Here is a 14,789-nt window from a genome sequence, read left to right as displayed (position 1 = left end):
CACGGACGGGCGGTTGAACCCGTGGAGCCCCCCTGCTCTCTAGGACTCAGGACCCTTCCAGCCAGAGCCACAGCCACAGGCCAGGATGCTGGGAGAGGAAACGTTGTCCTTGTCCTGATGCACAGATCACCTCCTTTGCCACCCGTGTCCTCGTTTGGGAGGCTCAGATCCGAATGACATAGGCGTCGCTGTGGCTTAGATGTCGCACCCACTTGTGGGGATTGGCATTGCCGCATGGTCTGAACGCCAGCCTGAGGAAGCGAACCTGGAGGCCAGAGCATGTGTGCCGGGGAAGTTCAAACGAGAGACTGGCGGGGCCCAGCCCCAGAGGAGGAGCCGAGGTGGAGGGGCCTTGGCCGGGAGGCCCAGGGAGGCCCGGGACGTCCATCTGTGAGGGGCAGAGGCAGGAGGAGGGTGCTGAAGGCATCAACAGGAAGGAGGGCAGGGGAGCCGAGGGCCCAGGAAGCTGACCACACAGACCGACCGCATTAGGAGGCTATGGGTCAGGGCTGAAAGTGGAGGTGGGAGGAGAGGGCCTTTGAGACTCAGCGGCTGATACCTGGAAAAGGCCTGAGAGCTGAGAGCCTCCCTGCACCCGAGGAAGGTCCCAGCGAAGGGCTCCCTCCCCCAGCTCTGCCTTCTGCTCTGGGCTGCTCAGCTCCTGAGACAGGCTGGAGTTGGGAGAGGAAAGGTGCTGGGTTAGCCCCTGCCATCCCACAGCTCCCACTTTCCTCCCCCAGTGCTGTCCTGTTGTCCGGAGAAGCTGGTAAACCCACCCGTGGGCCCACGGTGCACACACGCTCACCTGACCACCCCCCGTGGCAGGGGAAGGTGCAGTCTGACGTTGAGAGCCTGGCTGCAAGGAAAAAAGGACCAGAGTCAGCCCCAGGAAGGTCGTGACGTGTCCCATCTTCATTACTGTCATGACTGGAGTTCTGCACAAGTGCCACCCCACCCCCTTCCCAAACTCTAGTGCCTCTAAGCTGGATTCTGAGGCTGGTTGGCCGCACCTGAAGGTGGAAACAGCAGGTATCTTGGCCTTGTCTCCTACCCTACGTAGCTGGACTAAGCTTGGCTACCCCCACTTACCTCTTTGGGGGCAGGTCACATCGTAACTTCAGATAAACCTGGAGCCTGGGTGGGAGGGCACAACACCATTACTCAGGCCCTATCCTACCGGCATCTCACCATCCCTCACACAGGGCCCCCACGTGTGGCTGCGTGGATTTTGCCCCAAGACAGAGAAGGGCTGAAATCCACCCAACTCCACGAGCCATTACGTTCACGGAGCTGGGTCCACTTGTGGGGGAGGGTGCTTTTACTAACTCGGAGCCAATATCACCACCACCACCACTCCTTCACAGCCAGTCCGAGGGGTAAACAGATACGTGTATATATGTGCACACACACACGTACATGCGTACACATGTTGGCTTGGGCTCCAGAGAACTTCTAGAACGGGGAAACGGTCTCACCTGCCTGAGCCTCGGTCCCAATGCACGGAAGGAAAGAGCCGGAAGGGGAGCGGGGAGGGGAGGTCATCTGAGAGTTGATACCTCATCACCGTCAGCTGAGACCAGAGAGGAATGGAGGTGAGTTTGGTCTCCTCACACCTGAACTGCCTCCCTTCCCCTCGGTAGGTGGAATATGCTAGGCCAGCCCGATCCTGACCTCACCCTGAGGTGGCTGCAGGCGGAGGATTCGATGAGATTCAAACTCATCCAGATGCACCGAGCTGTGAAATGAGACCTCATCCACCCGAATTCCTGGCCCATAACCTGGAAAGAGAGAAAGACCCCTCTCCTAACCCATATTTTGGGAGGGGGTGGGGAGCTGTCTCTAACTTCCCTCCATGAAAACTTTGACAGTGACCTCGACCTAGGAGAGAAAGACCCACTTTCTCACCTCTCAGTTCTGACTTCCCCACACAAAACTCTTCCGTCAACCCGATGCGCATCTCTGTCAGAGGAAAGAACAGAAGAAGCAGCCAAATACCCCATACGTGCCACCAAGGAGCCTGTCCCAAACCCCACCCTGGTCCAGCCTGCAGGCTGCTCACCAGAGCCGCTGGGCAGAAAGCTCCTGAGTCGTATCTCTCCCTGCACGTCCACCTTCAGCAGCGAGCCCTGAGAGTGACAGGAGGTCAATGCCCAGACGTGACCTCCCCGACACACTTCCCAAAGGTCGCCTGTCCTCAGCCGCAGGGCTGGGGGCCCAAACTTACGTTAGAGGCTATCAGGACGGACAATCTCTCGACCACATCCAGAAACACTTCATTCTTTTGGCTCTAAGGAAAGAGGGATTTGGGGGTTGATCAGCCTGTGTTCTAACGCGGACAGGTAGAAAGGACAGGACAGTGGAGGCTGGAGCCCTGGGTTGGGGACGCGGGTAAGGAAAGGGATCATCCACGTCTAGAGAAAGTGGAAAGATATGCTGGGATCTTGGACTCTGGGGGCTGAGAGAAAAACCAGAGGATCTGAACCCATCAATCCCTCCCTCACCTGGTCAGAGCGGCTGGACAGCACCGGGCGGCTGGCTGCACTGCTGGGGGCCACCTTGCTCTGTTGTGTCTCAGCCCCAAACTGGAAATCATCCAAAGCAATCAATCCTCACGTATGACACTTCCCACTAACCCTCCTCAATCCTGGCCTCATCTGTCCCTGGACTGACCAAGCCAACGCTGCTGAGGTCAAAGAGGCTGAAGGGTTTGCTGACCACAGCCTCCGTCTGGATGAAGTTCCTCAGCATCTCCGTGGATGTGGTCTGTACATAGCCATAGTCCTATAGGTAAAAGAAGGGCAGTCTTTGGGTGATCAGGGGGGAAGGGGTGAAAATGAATGGACTCAGCCTCCCAACCATGGGATGCATCTTCAGGGAACGGGGGACAGGGAGGGACATCCTTGGACCTCACCAGCACTTCATCCAGAAGTTCGTAGACCAGAGCCACGTTGCGGGAGATGGTCCCCTCACCCAGGGAGCCACAGTAATCACCCAGGAGCGTGGCTAGCCTGCAGAACAGGACGGAGTGTGCATACCCTCCTCCTCTCTGACCCCCACGCCCGTGTGCCCAGCCCCGCCCTCCTCACCGGGAGAGCAGCTCTAGGAGGCTGAAGGGAGAAATGTTTTCGGAAGTCGTGGCCACCAAATAGAGGCCGCTGTGTCTGATGTGAATAAAATGACGGTCATCGTGGTGCTGAGGCAGAGGCAGGGGGAAAAAGCATTAGCAAGAAAGAGTTGTAGTGATTCCTGGCCCATGAGACCTGGGCTGGTATCCTGATTCCCCTACTTACTAGCAACGTGCTTGTGCCACATACGAAACCTCCCCAGGGCCCAGCTTCCTAATGTGTAAATGGAGTTAATAATAGTATCTATTCCAGAGTGGCTGAGGATTGAGACGTGCGGGGAGCTGTGCCTGGTGCATTGTGAGCGCTCAATAAACTTCTATTAATATTATTTAGAGGAATGTACCCCCCAACTGGAAGCTCTCAAGGAAACAGCCCTGGGAGGAGGCGCCCCCCACCCAGACCCACCAAGCGCATCCCCTCCACCCCACCCCCGCCAGTGGTTACCATGACAACCGGAGACTCGTCTCCAGGCAGTCCCGTCAGCTTCCGGTAGAAGAGCTCGGCCACATCCCGGCCTCCGCTGTCTCCGCGGACTGACCGGGTGGAAGGACAGCTAAGGAGCTGGCGACACTGGCTGGCTCGGGGGCACTAGTCCCACCCAGCCCCTCCCCCCGGCCCCGCTGGCCAAGGATACAGTCCTTGTAGATGAGCGGGTCCCCCTTGGAGGACAGAATGAAGAACTGGGAAATCATGGCCGTTCTGGAGAGTAGACCAGGATACAGCGAAAGTTGGGCCTGCCCCGCCCTGCGGCCCCGGAACAAAAGGACGCGAGTGGGCTGGCCCTTTAAGAGCGATTCTCCTTCGACCGCGGGAAACCCGGCGCCCGCCCAAGCCTCGCCCAGCCTTTCCCTTCTGACACCCGCGCCGCTCCCCCGTCACTCAGCCCAGATTCGCCCGCTGATTGGTCGTGGCAGGGGCCCGTGGCGAGCGGGAGGGGCGGAGGGCATCTTCTCCGATTGGCCCGCACTCAGCGGCGCTGGTCACGTGGGGAGCGACGTTTCGCGCCAATTTCGGTTGGTCGCCCGCAGTCCGCCGCGCGGACGTTTTTAGCTGTCCGGGGAGTGAGAGCTCAGAGCCCGCGAACTGCTGCCGCACAGCCCTCAGCAGCAATGGCACTTAAGGACTACGCGCTCGAGAAAGGTGAGGGTCTGCAAGTGTGGGAGGGGCGTCCTGCGCGGGAAGTTTCCTGGTCAACACCTGTTTGGGTGAGCGGGGGTCCCGGGGCGCCGGGTTCGGCGCGCGAGGCCCGAGGCAGGGTCGGGAGGTGGCGGGTTGGAGGCACGCGGTGCCTGGGATGCGCACGGGGCGCCGAGGTCGGGGGAAAGCTGGTAACCGCGTACGGGAAAAGAAGTAGGGGTCGTGGTGGGTGGGCGGACACCCCGGCTGTAAGTTCCAGAAGGAAGGGTCGCGCCAAGGGGAGACCAGGATCTCAGGGAACCCTGTCAAAAGGTTCAGGGTCGGCCACCCGTAGTCCCACTTCCCTCCGCGCTCTTAGGTGCTCCGAGCGCCAGAGACGCGCCGAAGCTCGGGGGGCGGGCAGGCCGGCCGCTGCGCTCCGGGATTGGCCGCGTTAGGCCCACCTCCAAGCGGAAGTGGAGGCGGGCGGAAGTTGCGCGACGCCGCTGGAAGGAGTGTCGTGTGTAAACAGTGTCCTTCCGCGCGGTGGCCTCGGAGAGAGCTGCTGAGGGTGGGGGCCTGCCTGGAATTGGGGTGCTTATCAGAGGCAGAGGGAGGAAGTGGTGGGGTGGGACGATGTGGCCCTTGACGAGCCGGCCAATCGCCGGACGGGCTCCCGCCTTGGGCGGAGGAATCCCGGGCTGTGAAGCGGCGGCATCTGGGCCCATGTGCTTCTTTGTTTACTAAGAGCGGAAGCCGTGGCGGGAGAGGGGGTGGGGCGGAGGACGGGCCTGGTGGCGGAGATCCCAGTGAGGGCAGCGGTTTAGGGGACCGAAAGAAAAGGAGAATAAAACGCGTGGAAGAAACGCTGAGAACCTTGAGACCTGAGTGTGTTGCCGGCTGTGGGAGGCCCTTAGGAAACGGTACTGAGATTTCTAACTAAGGCAGAGAGTGGAATTCCCCTGCGGGGAGGGTATCGGTTAATACTCTAAACTGCCCGGGGCCGCTTTTTCTTCCCTAGGCCAAAACAGGCTTGTGAAAAAGAGTTCTGCCCTGTTTGGGGAGAATTAGGTAGGCTTATTTGAATGTTGTTTCGATTGATGAGTTCATCGATCTGATTTTAAATGGAGGTGAGTTTCTTAGATTTCTCTCAGACGGGTTTTGCAGTAAGGTATCTGAAGAAAGGTTGACTTTTACGGTTTTACGCTTTTCTTATAGAAAAGGTGAAGAAGTTTCTACAAGAGTTTTACCAGGATGATGAATTTGGCAAGAAGCAGTTCAAGTATGGCAACCAGTTGGTAAGTCTAAGGTTGGGTAGAGGGAATGGGGCAGTGACTTAAGCTATAAGAGCTATTAGCAAATGCATTTTTGTGTAAGTTACAAGCTTAACACTATACCTGATACCAGTGTATCACTAGATTCACAATAATTAAGGTATTTTCAGGGGTTGGGGGGCTGAGAAGTGAGTCTTGTTCTGTCTCACACTGCTGTTTCTCCCATGTGGGGCCTGGGACCTGTGTGCTGAGCTTGTGGTGACAGATTTTTGCTTGTCAACACTGGTAAGGTAAATTTGGCCCCATGGCTATCTCCTCTCCACCCCAGGTTCGATTGGCTCATCGGGAGCAAGTGGCAGTGTACATAGACCTAGATGATGTAGCTGAGGATGACCCTGAGCTGGTGGATTCAATTTGTGAGAACACCAAGCGCTATGCTAAGCTCTTCGCTGATGCTATACAAGAGCTGCTGCCTCAGTACAAGGAGAGGGAGGTGAGAAAAATGCAGGGCATGGACCTTAGGTATTTTTCGAGAAGGTTCTTGGGGGGGCAGAAAGCTGGCTTTCCAAGCTGGCAGAAAGGGGGCAGTGATTTCTGCTGGCCCCCTTTACGTGCTGTCCTTTCACCATCCTGGTTTTTGCCTTTTCCTTTAGGTGGTAAATAAAGATGTTCTGGACGTTTACATTGAGCACCGGTTGATGATGGAGCAGCGGAGCCGGGACCCTGGGGCAGCCCGGAGCCCCCAGAACCAGTATCCTCCTGAACTTATGCGCAGATTGTGAGTGGTCTCGGTTGGGAAGGGTGTGGGGTTTGATCCCCAGAGCCTTGCTAATGACAGTTTTTTCCCTTAGTGAGCTGTATTTTCAAGGTCCCAGTAGTAACAAGCCTCGCGTGATCCGGGAAGTACGGGCTGACTCTGTGGGGAAATTGGTAACAGTGCGTGGAATTGTCACTCGTGTCTCTGAAGTCAAACCCAGGATGGTGGTGGCCACTTACACGTGTGACCAGTGTGGGGCAGAGACCTATCAGCCGGTATGTATGGAGCAACAAACAGTGCATTTTGTAAGAACTAGTTTTGTCTGCTGACGTTCACTTGTTATATTCTCTGATTATTGTAAAGCATGCTGGTGTGTTCACCTTTCATTTTCTTTTTAGCGTGGAGTGGTCTTTTTGTACATTCTATGTTTTTTGTGTTTGTTGACATCTACTAGGGATAACGTAAGACGTTCGAAAGTTCCCTGGCTTTTGTGACAAAGAGGAATGTGATTCAAGTAACTGACTCTAAGGGGCTCCTTTTCTTATGATTTCCTTTGGTGTTTCCTTTTTTGTATCTTAGATCCAGTCTCCCACTTTCATGCCTCTGATCATGTGCCCGAGCCAGGAGTGCCAGACCAACCGCTCAGGAGGGCGGCTGTACCTACAGACACGTGGCTCCAAGTTCATCAAATTCCAGGATATGAAGATGCAAGAACATGTGAGTTTGGGGTGTGTGGTCCAGGACCCAGGGAAGGTGGAGCTTGGGAGTCCACTGGAGTAGGAGGAAGAAATTAGAACAAGCGAGAGAGGAGCTGAGGCAGAGAAGTCATCAAGAGCAGCAGGGAAGTTTAACTGGAACTTTCTGATTAAGTTGGGAAGAGGTAAAGGAGAGCTCAGCTTCCCTCCTGTGGGCTTCTGTGAGGCCGAGCAGGCCAGGAAGCGGAAGAGCAGTGTGCCTGGGGAGGGGAGGTTAGTCTTCGGAGGCCTCACGTACCCTTCTTCCCCAGAGCGACCAAGTGCCCGTGGGAAATATCCCTCGCAGCATCACGGTGCTGGTAGAAGGAGAGAACACAAGGATTGCCCAGCCCGGGGACCATGTCAGCGTCACCGGTATTTTCTTGCCAGTCCTGCGCGCTGGGTTCCGACAGATGGTCCAGGTGAGAAAGGGAGTTTAAAATGAGGAGGTGGTTTTTCCTTTTTCTTCTTATCCCCTTATTCTTATCCAGCCCCACAGAGAAAAGTGTCAATAGCAGGACACCAAAGCAGAACGAAAGGTTTTGTTAGGAACTCCTGAGGGAATCACGTGGATGGGCAAGTTAAAGAACTTCATCCATACCCTGGCATCTTCCTGCCCAAGGGTTTACTCTCGGAAACTTACCTGGAAGCCCATCGGATTGTGAAGATGAGTAAGAGTGAGGATGATGAGTCTGGGGCAGGAGAACTGAGCAGGGAGGAACTGAGGCAAATTGCAGGTGAGGGGTCGGGGGAAAGACTGGGAATGTGTTTCATCCGAGCACTTTTTATCCCCCAGAAAACGCTTTTACTTTTCCCTTTCCCACAGAGGAGGATTTCTATGAAAAGTTGGCAGCCTCCATCGCCCCAGAGATCTATGGGCACGAGGATGTGAAGAAGGCACTGCTGCTCCTGCTGGTGGGAGGGGTGGACCAGTCTCCTCGAGGCATGAAGATCAGGGGTGAGTGCAGCGTTCAGGAAGAAAGGATGGGTGACCAGGGCCCGTGTCCCATAGGCCACAATAAAAGAGCAGGCGTCTTGGCTTCCAGGGCACGGGGTGGGATTAAAAGAAATGGTGCTGGGCATGATGGGGGCAGATCTCGAAAGCACTTTTCTCTGTGTTTGGACGACTTGCATTGAAGGAATAGTCATTCAGGGGCTTCCTTCCCTTCCTCCAGGCAACATCAACATCTGCCTGATGGGGGATCCTGGTGTGGCCAAGTCTCAGCTCCTGTCTTACATTGACCGCCTGGCCCCCCGCAGTGAGTAGTCAGATCCTGGGAAAGGGAAACTGAGGGCAGGAGTAGGACCACCACGCGTCCGTGTTTGTTCTCTTCTGGGAGCGTTGGGGAATGGAGATTCAGTGCCACAACCCACAGACTTGCAGCTGCCTTGGGAAGGCCTGGCTGGGTCAGAGCAGTTCAGTACAGGCTTTGCCTCACTAGCCCTGTTTCTTCTGTCCTTTGCCCCGTTGTTGCTCCCTTGTTCTCTACTTTTCCTAAACATGTCTATTTTCTTTCTCCCTGGCCCTTTTGTTCAGGCCAGTACACAACAGGCCGCGGCTCCTCCGGAGTGGGGCTCACAGCAGCTGTGCTGAGAGACTCCATGAGTGGAGAGCTGACCTTGGAGGGTGGCGCCCTCGTGCTGGCTGACCAGGGTGTGTGCTGCATTGATGAATTTGACAAGATGGCGGAGGCTGACCGCACGGCCATCCACGAGGTCATGGAGCAGCAAACCATCTCCATTGCCAAGGCGGGCATCCTCACAACGCTCAATGCCCGCTGCTCCATCCTGGCTGCCGCCAACCCTGCCTATGGGCGCTACAACCCTCGCCGCAGCCTGGAGCAGAACATACAGCTTCCTGCTGCGCTGCTCTCCCGATTTGACCTTCTCTGGCTGATCCAGGACCGGCCTGACCGAGACAACGACCTGAGGTGAATGCAGCTTAGCACTCAAGGAGACACCCTTTAGTAACAGTCTCTGGAGTTGGAGGAGAAATTGGAAAACGCATTGTCTGCTCATGGAAACTCCACAACCTTTCCCTCATACGGCAGGGGCTGGTCGGCAGTTGTTAGAGTGGGTCAGGGTTGAAAGTTTGTCCCTGCCAGGCTGTGAGGTGGAGAGGTGAGGGGCCAAGATGTAGAGTTTGGGTGTGACGTGTAGCACCAAAGAGACAGGGTTCCTACTTGTCTCCCCTCTTCCCAGGTTGGCCCAGCACATCACCTATGTGCACCAGCACAGCCGGCAGCCCCCCGCCCAGTTTGAACCTTTGGACATGAAGCTTATGAGGTAGGAGAGCTGGGCGAGGACTGGTGTACTTGCCCAAGTGCCATGGGTGGCAGTGTCTTGGCCTGTGTGTGCGTCTCTTGAAAAGCTTTCACTCCTCCTCCACCACGTGTCCTGAGTCTAAGAACAGTGAGTCTAGGTCCCCCCAGCCTGGCCACGGGAGACCATGACACAGAACCTGCCTTTCATGCTACCTCCACCACCTGCCCATCTCAGGGTTGAGACAGGTTCAGATTTTTGGCAAAGCTGCATCCTGCTGTACAGATACTTGATAGCACTATTCTCTCCATGGAGTCTGTCCAGGGACTCCCAGGGATTCCTCAAGTTTTTCTTCTTTTTACCTATTCACTTGAAGTTAACAAAACCGCCTCTTAAGACAGGTGGATTTGTCATATTCATGTAAAGGCCATTTTCCTAAAAATTGGGGAATAATTTGAAATGCAGCATTTGGAGAAATCCATCAGTGATACTTAAGCAAGCAAATACTCATCTGCTGATTTTTTTTCTACTTAAAAATACCACCCCCCCAAAGTAAAACTCTTAATGCAGAAAAAACATACTCTTTGCACCCCTCTCTCCTGCTTTCCCACAGACGTTACATAGCTATGTGCCAGGAGAAGCAGCCCACGGTGCCAGAGTCTCTGGCCGACTACATCACAGCAGCGTATGTGGAGATGAGGCGCGAGGCCTGGGCCAGTAAGGATGCCACCTACACTTCCGCCCGGACTCTACTGGCTATCCTGCGACTGTCCACTGCTCTGGTGAGTGCCAGTCTGTCCTGCTGGAGGATGGTCCATTTGGGCTGTACTGGGCAGCCTGCCTTAACGTGGCCCCTCTCGCGGCCTCCCTCCGCGCAGGCCCTGCCGGGGCTAAAGTGCTGACAGTGCAGATAGCGGTCCTCTCCGTGCTACCGCACTGTGGGTACTTGCTGCTCCAGCAGGGCACGGCCAGCGTCCGTGGAGGGAAAGGCCTTCTCCCTGCTTCTCCGACCTCACCGAGGGGGTGGATGAGTTAACTTCACTCCCTGTGTCCCAGATCCTGTGCTAGGAACGTTCATTTCTGTCCTCACATCTTGGACCTTAGTCCTGGGGGCTCCAAAGTGCTGTTCGTGCAGGTAGTGTGATTACCTGACCTACTGCTGAGCTAGCACTTCCCGAGCCCCAGGGACACTACCTCTCTGCCAGTTGCTTTCTTGGCTGAGCTCCCCAAGCTCCATCTGTCGTGGTGGGGAGCCCAGTGGAGTTCAGAAGGGTCTGGTCTCCCTCACAGGACAGCTGAACACCGGGACTGGCCAGTGTTGAGAGGCGGAGACTTGGGCAATTGCTGGACGCTGCCCTGGGCATTGCACTTGTCTCGGTCTGACAGTGCCGGCCCCACACTGCGGATGCTTGGCGGGAGGGGAGGGGCCTCTACTCCTTTGTGAGTAGGAACACGTGGGTTGCCCAACCTTAAAGCTGGAGCTGTGGGGGGGGTCCCTGACTTTGTTCCACCCCCCCCTCCTCCCGTTCCCATCTCTCCCTACCTTCCCCTTAGGCACGTCTGCGAATGGTGGACACAGTGGAGAAGGAGGATGTGAATGAAGCCATACGGCTAATGGAGATGTCCAAGGACTCCCTTCTGGGTGACAAGGGGCAAGCAGCCAGGTGAGCGGCTTAGTGAAGGATGTCAGGAGTTACCTTGACCTTCTTGAGCAGAAAATTTATCCTGTGGCTTCTGCATCCCTGTGTCTGTGATGTTGGCCTCAGAATTCTAACCCTGACCACTGCTGTTCTGTTGGTACTGGGTGTTCTTGTTGTCCCTGACCTTGCACACCCATGCTTGTTTCCTCCAGGACCCAGAGACCAGCGGATGTGATATTTGCCACTGTCCGTGAGTTGGCCTCGGAGGGCCGCAGTGTCCGGTATTCCGAGGCAGAGCAGCGCTGCGTGTCTCGCGGCTTCACACCTGCTCAGTTCCAGGCGGCCCTAGACGAGTACGAGGAGCTGAACGTCTGGCAGGTCAATGCCGCCCGGACACGGGTCACTTTTGTGTGATTCGAGTCGCTTGAGACACTGGTATCTACTCTGCATATGGTCCTAATCCCCCTTACTTTAAAGACCTAGAGATGCCCTTGAGGGGAAAGGAGGATCCCTTCTTTTTCCCAAGCTGCACTTGTTTTACTTATTCATTTTGCTAATAAAGTGTGTGTAGATTTGCTGCCTTCTGTTAAAACAGGGTATTTTGAGTTTTCTAGATTCCTGTCTTTTCCCTTTATGCTTGTCTTATTCCAGCCACTCAGAGTCTACTCAGGGGAGTTCTTGCTCTGCCTGCCAGGCACTGATAAGAGACTGCACGGGGTCTCCACTCCCTCCCCCGCTCCAGTTCATAGTCTCAAAGTATGGACACGAGTACCTCTGCCTCCTGGGGTTCAGGCACATACCTCCCTGTGGTAAACACTCAGTGCTGCAGTAACTGAGAAACACTTCTTGGCCATCCACTGAGCCTGTAGGATCAAGGCTTTAAGATCCAAAAGAGCGTGGCACCTAACAGAGAGGACAGAGCCACTAGAAGGGGTGCGGAGGGGCTGCTCCCCTTTTATTAGCAACAGGTTTCTCTGAATGGAGTGTAGCACCCCCCTCTCGACAGCTGTCCGACCCCTGTGCTGCGTCCTTTCAAGTACCCTCTCATCAGAAGAAGAGCCCCCGCATCCGCCTGCCAATGCCTTGTCGGTCATAGAGGACATTGAACTTGTTCACAAACTGGTTCATGGTGTTGCACGTCTTGGTGATGGTGCCAAGGTAGGCCATGAGCCCCACGTCATTGCATTGCTGCGAGGGAACAGAAAGAGCCAGTTCCCCAGGGGCTCTGGGTCCCCCGCTGCATGCCCAGGGAACAGCCAGGTCCCAGGTCCTGCGTGCAGAAATGACGGTGCGAGCCCCACCTCCCTGTCCTGGGCTTTACACTCACATCGTAGAAGTCTGTCTTGAACTTGTCTGTGCTGAGCACTGGGAGGCAGTGACACAGAGCATAGGCCTCACGCAGGATCTCATGGTTAAAGGGGACCTCGCCTAAAGGCACAACAGAGGCTGCGTTAACGTGGATGCTGTCGCTTCCCCAGGAGGGAGAGGAAAAGGGGTTCAAGTGCCGGGGAGACACCTGTCCTACCTGCTTCGGAGGCCTTGACGTACTCCAAGATGAGCTTGACGCGGCTGTGCAGCATCTTGATGGCACTGTGCTGTGCGATCAGGTGTTCAGCCACTGCAGGGGGACAGGGACAGGCCAAGGTGGAGAAGGAGTGGGGCCACACCTTCCACCCCCACTTAGGAAGCCCCTCCAGCCTCCCCTACCAGTGGAGTTCTCTCCACTGCCTGTTGCTGTCATTCGTGCCACGTGGTCCACACCAATGCGTTCAGCTTCCTCTGTGGCCAGAGTGTAGGTCAGCTCAGCAAACAGCATTGTGGCCTACAGGGCACACACAGTCAAAAGGAGGAAATGCCAGGAGCAGAATCTGAGGGTTGAAGGGCAGGGCATTACCTACCTCTCCATTGATTATATCTATGACAGACTCAAAAACGCTGACGGGAAGCTGTAAAGAAGAGATGGGAGAATAGCTCTTACTGACATCAAACACACCTGAACCTATATGTTAAGTGCCAAAAACTTGGGCTTGGCTCTTTCACATTACATTTTCTCATCTAATCTTCCAAAGGACCTAGTGAAGTAGGAATTACCCCATTTTACACACGGGGAAAATGCACTTTAGAGGTTAAGTGACTAACCCAAAGTCTCACAGCTGGTAAACTGCAAAAGAGATTCAATTCAATAAAAATGTCATACAGTTAAAGATAGCAGGATGAGAATGAAAGATGGCCATAGTGATGGACAAGCAGGACAAAGTGGGCACGGGGTCAGTTTTACTCACATCTGTGTGCTTGGTCATAGGGTTCAACTTAAGAAACAGAGGACTCTCAATTATCTCGCACACCTGGAAGAGGGGGAGAATACACACAAGTGTCAGGGCCCATCTTCCCCTCATCCTCTAGTCTCTGCCCCAGCATGCACAAGTGTGAGTGTGTATACCTGCTTATGGACGTGGATGTCGGAGGGGTCAGGCGGCCCCCCTGTGGTATACCAACCGAGGAACTCCAGCTCCTTGAATACCTGTTTAACTGGAGAGGAAGGGGCCAGAATATTTCTTGAAACCATCCTTCCTTAATTTGAAATTCCTGGTGTATTTTTACCAGCTTCTCCCCTTCCCATGTTGGTTCTATTTAGAATAATTAATCTCCTCAGTCTTCTCACTTTCTTTGCAGGGAATAACTGAATGTGTCCTTTTTCTAAGGTCTCTTCAGCTACTCTAGCTTCACTTTTCCTCCGTTCTCGTCCTATCCTGTTTACTTTTTTTCCCGACCCTCTCCATCTTCCCCACTCTGCTTTTTTTCCCCACTCCCACTCCTCTCCCCCACGTCTATTCCCCTCTCACACTGCTCCTCCTTGGTGTAATAATATTCCTTGTCAATGATAATCTTCTCTTCCACGGTGTGGGACAGCAGCTCAAAGGAGTTCATCACCTCGATATTTCGGCCCTCCTGCTTCCCGATCAGAGCCCCAATCACTGGATGAGAGAAGGACACATAAGAGGTGAGGGTAAGGAAACCCCAAACTTCCCTAATCATTATAGCTTGAGGGTCTGAGGTCAGTGTGAACCAAATATTAGGGAAACGGTGATCTGCGGAGGAGGAACTGGCTTCAGTAAAGGAAGGGGAAAGACCACCATTTGGGGGAGGTGACCAAGGAGAGGAGGCTGGAGAATTACGCCGAACACTCACCCTGCATAGGCCGCCCCTCCTGCGAGCGCATGCGAATCCAATGATCTGAGATGTTGAGAATGACGAGGGGATGAAGAGCGACTGAAACGCTGCCAGTCACTCCGGAGGCCATCACGCTGGGCACGACTAAGGGAGGAGGAAGAGGGGGTGAGAGTCCTCCCGGGAGACGGGAGTGAGAGACGGCAGAGTCGGGCCATACATCCCTCCCGCAAGTTAACCCAGGGAGCTCGCTTTTGACCCGCCCTCCCGACTTCTCCCGGGAGTCCAGGACGGCCTTGACGCGCCCCCAAGGAAGTCTCCAGAAGCCGCTCCCGCGCGGCCCATTACCTGCTGCATCCACCTCCATCCCGCTGCTCCCTCCGGTCCCGTTCGCCGTAGGGGCCGCCGCCGCCGCCGCCGCCATTTCCCCCGCGCCCGCCAGCGTCGGCCCCGCCCCCTCCCTCCCTCTCTCCTCCCCCTCCCTCCCCTCCTCCCCTCCCTCCCGGCTTCCGTAGGCAGAGGCGCATGCGCAGTGTCGCCGTGGCGCGCGCACGCCCCGAAACCTGGGGTGCGCCGGCTGTATTTACCTAGTCTCGGTGGGGTGGCACAGGCGGCCCTGGGGTGGGGAGAGCCGGCAGGTTTTCGTAGCCCCTCTAGCCTTCAGCTGACCTTGAACAAATTACCTAACCCCACCCTGCTCGTCCTCGTCAGTA

General features: G+C 55.4%; 3 protein-coding genes across 7 annotated transcripts; 1 reads left to right on the top strand and 2 right to left on the bottom strand.

Annotated features, from left to right (window-relative positions):
- Positions 1-102: 102 nt before the first annotated feature.
- AP4M1 (adaptor related protein complex 4 subunit mu 1) lies at positions 103-3,928 on the bottom strand. The gene is made up of 15 exons (XM_082670382.1): positions 3,760-3,928; positions 3,570-3,658; positions 3,087-3,193; positions 2,912-3,008; positions 2,671-2,781; positions 2,502-2,582; positions 2,225-2,287; positions 2,060-2,126; positions 1,906-1,959; positions 1,672-1,778; positions 1,476-1,570; positions 1,090-1,134; positions 806-856; positions 560-671; positions 103-388 (listed from the first exon to the last, which is right to left on the bottom strand). Exons 1-15 carry the CDS (start codon positions 3,815-3,817, stop codon positions 164-166), a joined length of 1,362 nt encoding a protein of 453 aa, XP_082526508.1. The 5' UTR covers positions 3,818-3,928; the 3' UTR covers positions 103-163.
- Positions 3,929-4,153: 225 nt separating this feature from the next.
- Positions 4,154-11,499, top strand: MCM7 (minichromosome maintenance complex component 7). 4 transcript variants are annotated; one of them, XM_082669820.1, is made up of 15 exons: positions 4,154-4,265; positions 5,460-5,539; positions 5,844-6,008; positions 6,169-6,293; positions 6,367-6,547; positions 6,852-6,989; positions 7,279-7,428; positions 7,629-7,743; positions 7,833-7,964; positions 8,182-8,265; positions 8,544-8,937; positions 9,209-9,292; positions 9,882-10,050; positions 10,823-10,932; positions 11,121-11,499. In XM_082669820.1, exons 1-15 carry the CDS (start codon positions 4,235-4,237, stop codon positions 11,320-11,322), a joined length of 2,160 nt encoding a protein of 719 aa, XP_082525946.1. In that variant the 5' UTR covers positions 4,154-4,234; the 3' UTR covers positions 11,323-11,499. The 4 variants fall into 4 exon arrangements, with proteins under 4 accessions (XP_082525946.1, XP_082525949.1, XP_082525947.1 ...); XM_082669823.1 differs by lacking the exon at positions 4,154-4,265 and adding an exon at positions 4,794-4,812; XM_082669821.1 differs by lacking the exon at positions 4,154-4,265 and adding an exon at positions 4,897-5,164.
- A 337-nt stretch (positions 11,500-11,836) lies between these two features.
- COPS6 (COP9 signalosome subunit 6) lies at positions 11,837-14,546 on the bottom strand. Of its 2 annotated transcripts, none has more exons than XM_082671513.1 (10): positions 14,425-14,546; positions 14,098-14,223; positions 13,752-13,883; positions 13,349-13,437; positions 13,191-13,253; positions 12,807-12,854; positions 12,616-12,730; positions 12,434-12,526; positions 12,236-12,354; positions 11,837-12,096 (listed from the first exon to the last, which is right to left on the bottom strand). In XM_082671513.1, exons 1-10 carry the CDS (start codon positions 14,498-14,500, stop codon positions 11,956-11,958), a joined length of 1,002 nt encoding a protein of 333 aa, XP_082527639.1. In that variant the 5' UTR covers positions 14,501-14,546; the 3' UTR covers positions 11,837-11,955. The 2 variants fall into 2 exon arrangements, with proteins under 2 accessions (XP_082527639.1, XP_082527640.1); XM_082671514.1 differs by having other exon boundaries at positions 12,236-12,336.
- Between the last annotated feature and the right edge of the window lie 243 nt (positions 14,547-14,789).

The sequence above is a fragment of the Grampus griseus genome, assembly GCF_964374135.1.
Source record: "Grampus griseus genome assembly, chromosome: 14".
In the NCBI taxonomy this organism is placed as follows: Eukaryota; Metazoa; Chordata; class Mammalia; order Artiodactyla; family Delphinidae; genus Grampus; species Grampus griseus.
The sequence above is the reverse complement of the archived record's forward strand: the minus strand, read 5'-3'. Positions and strand labels throughout refer to the sequence as shown.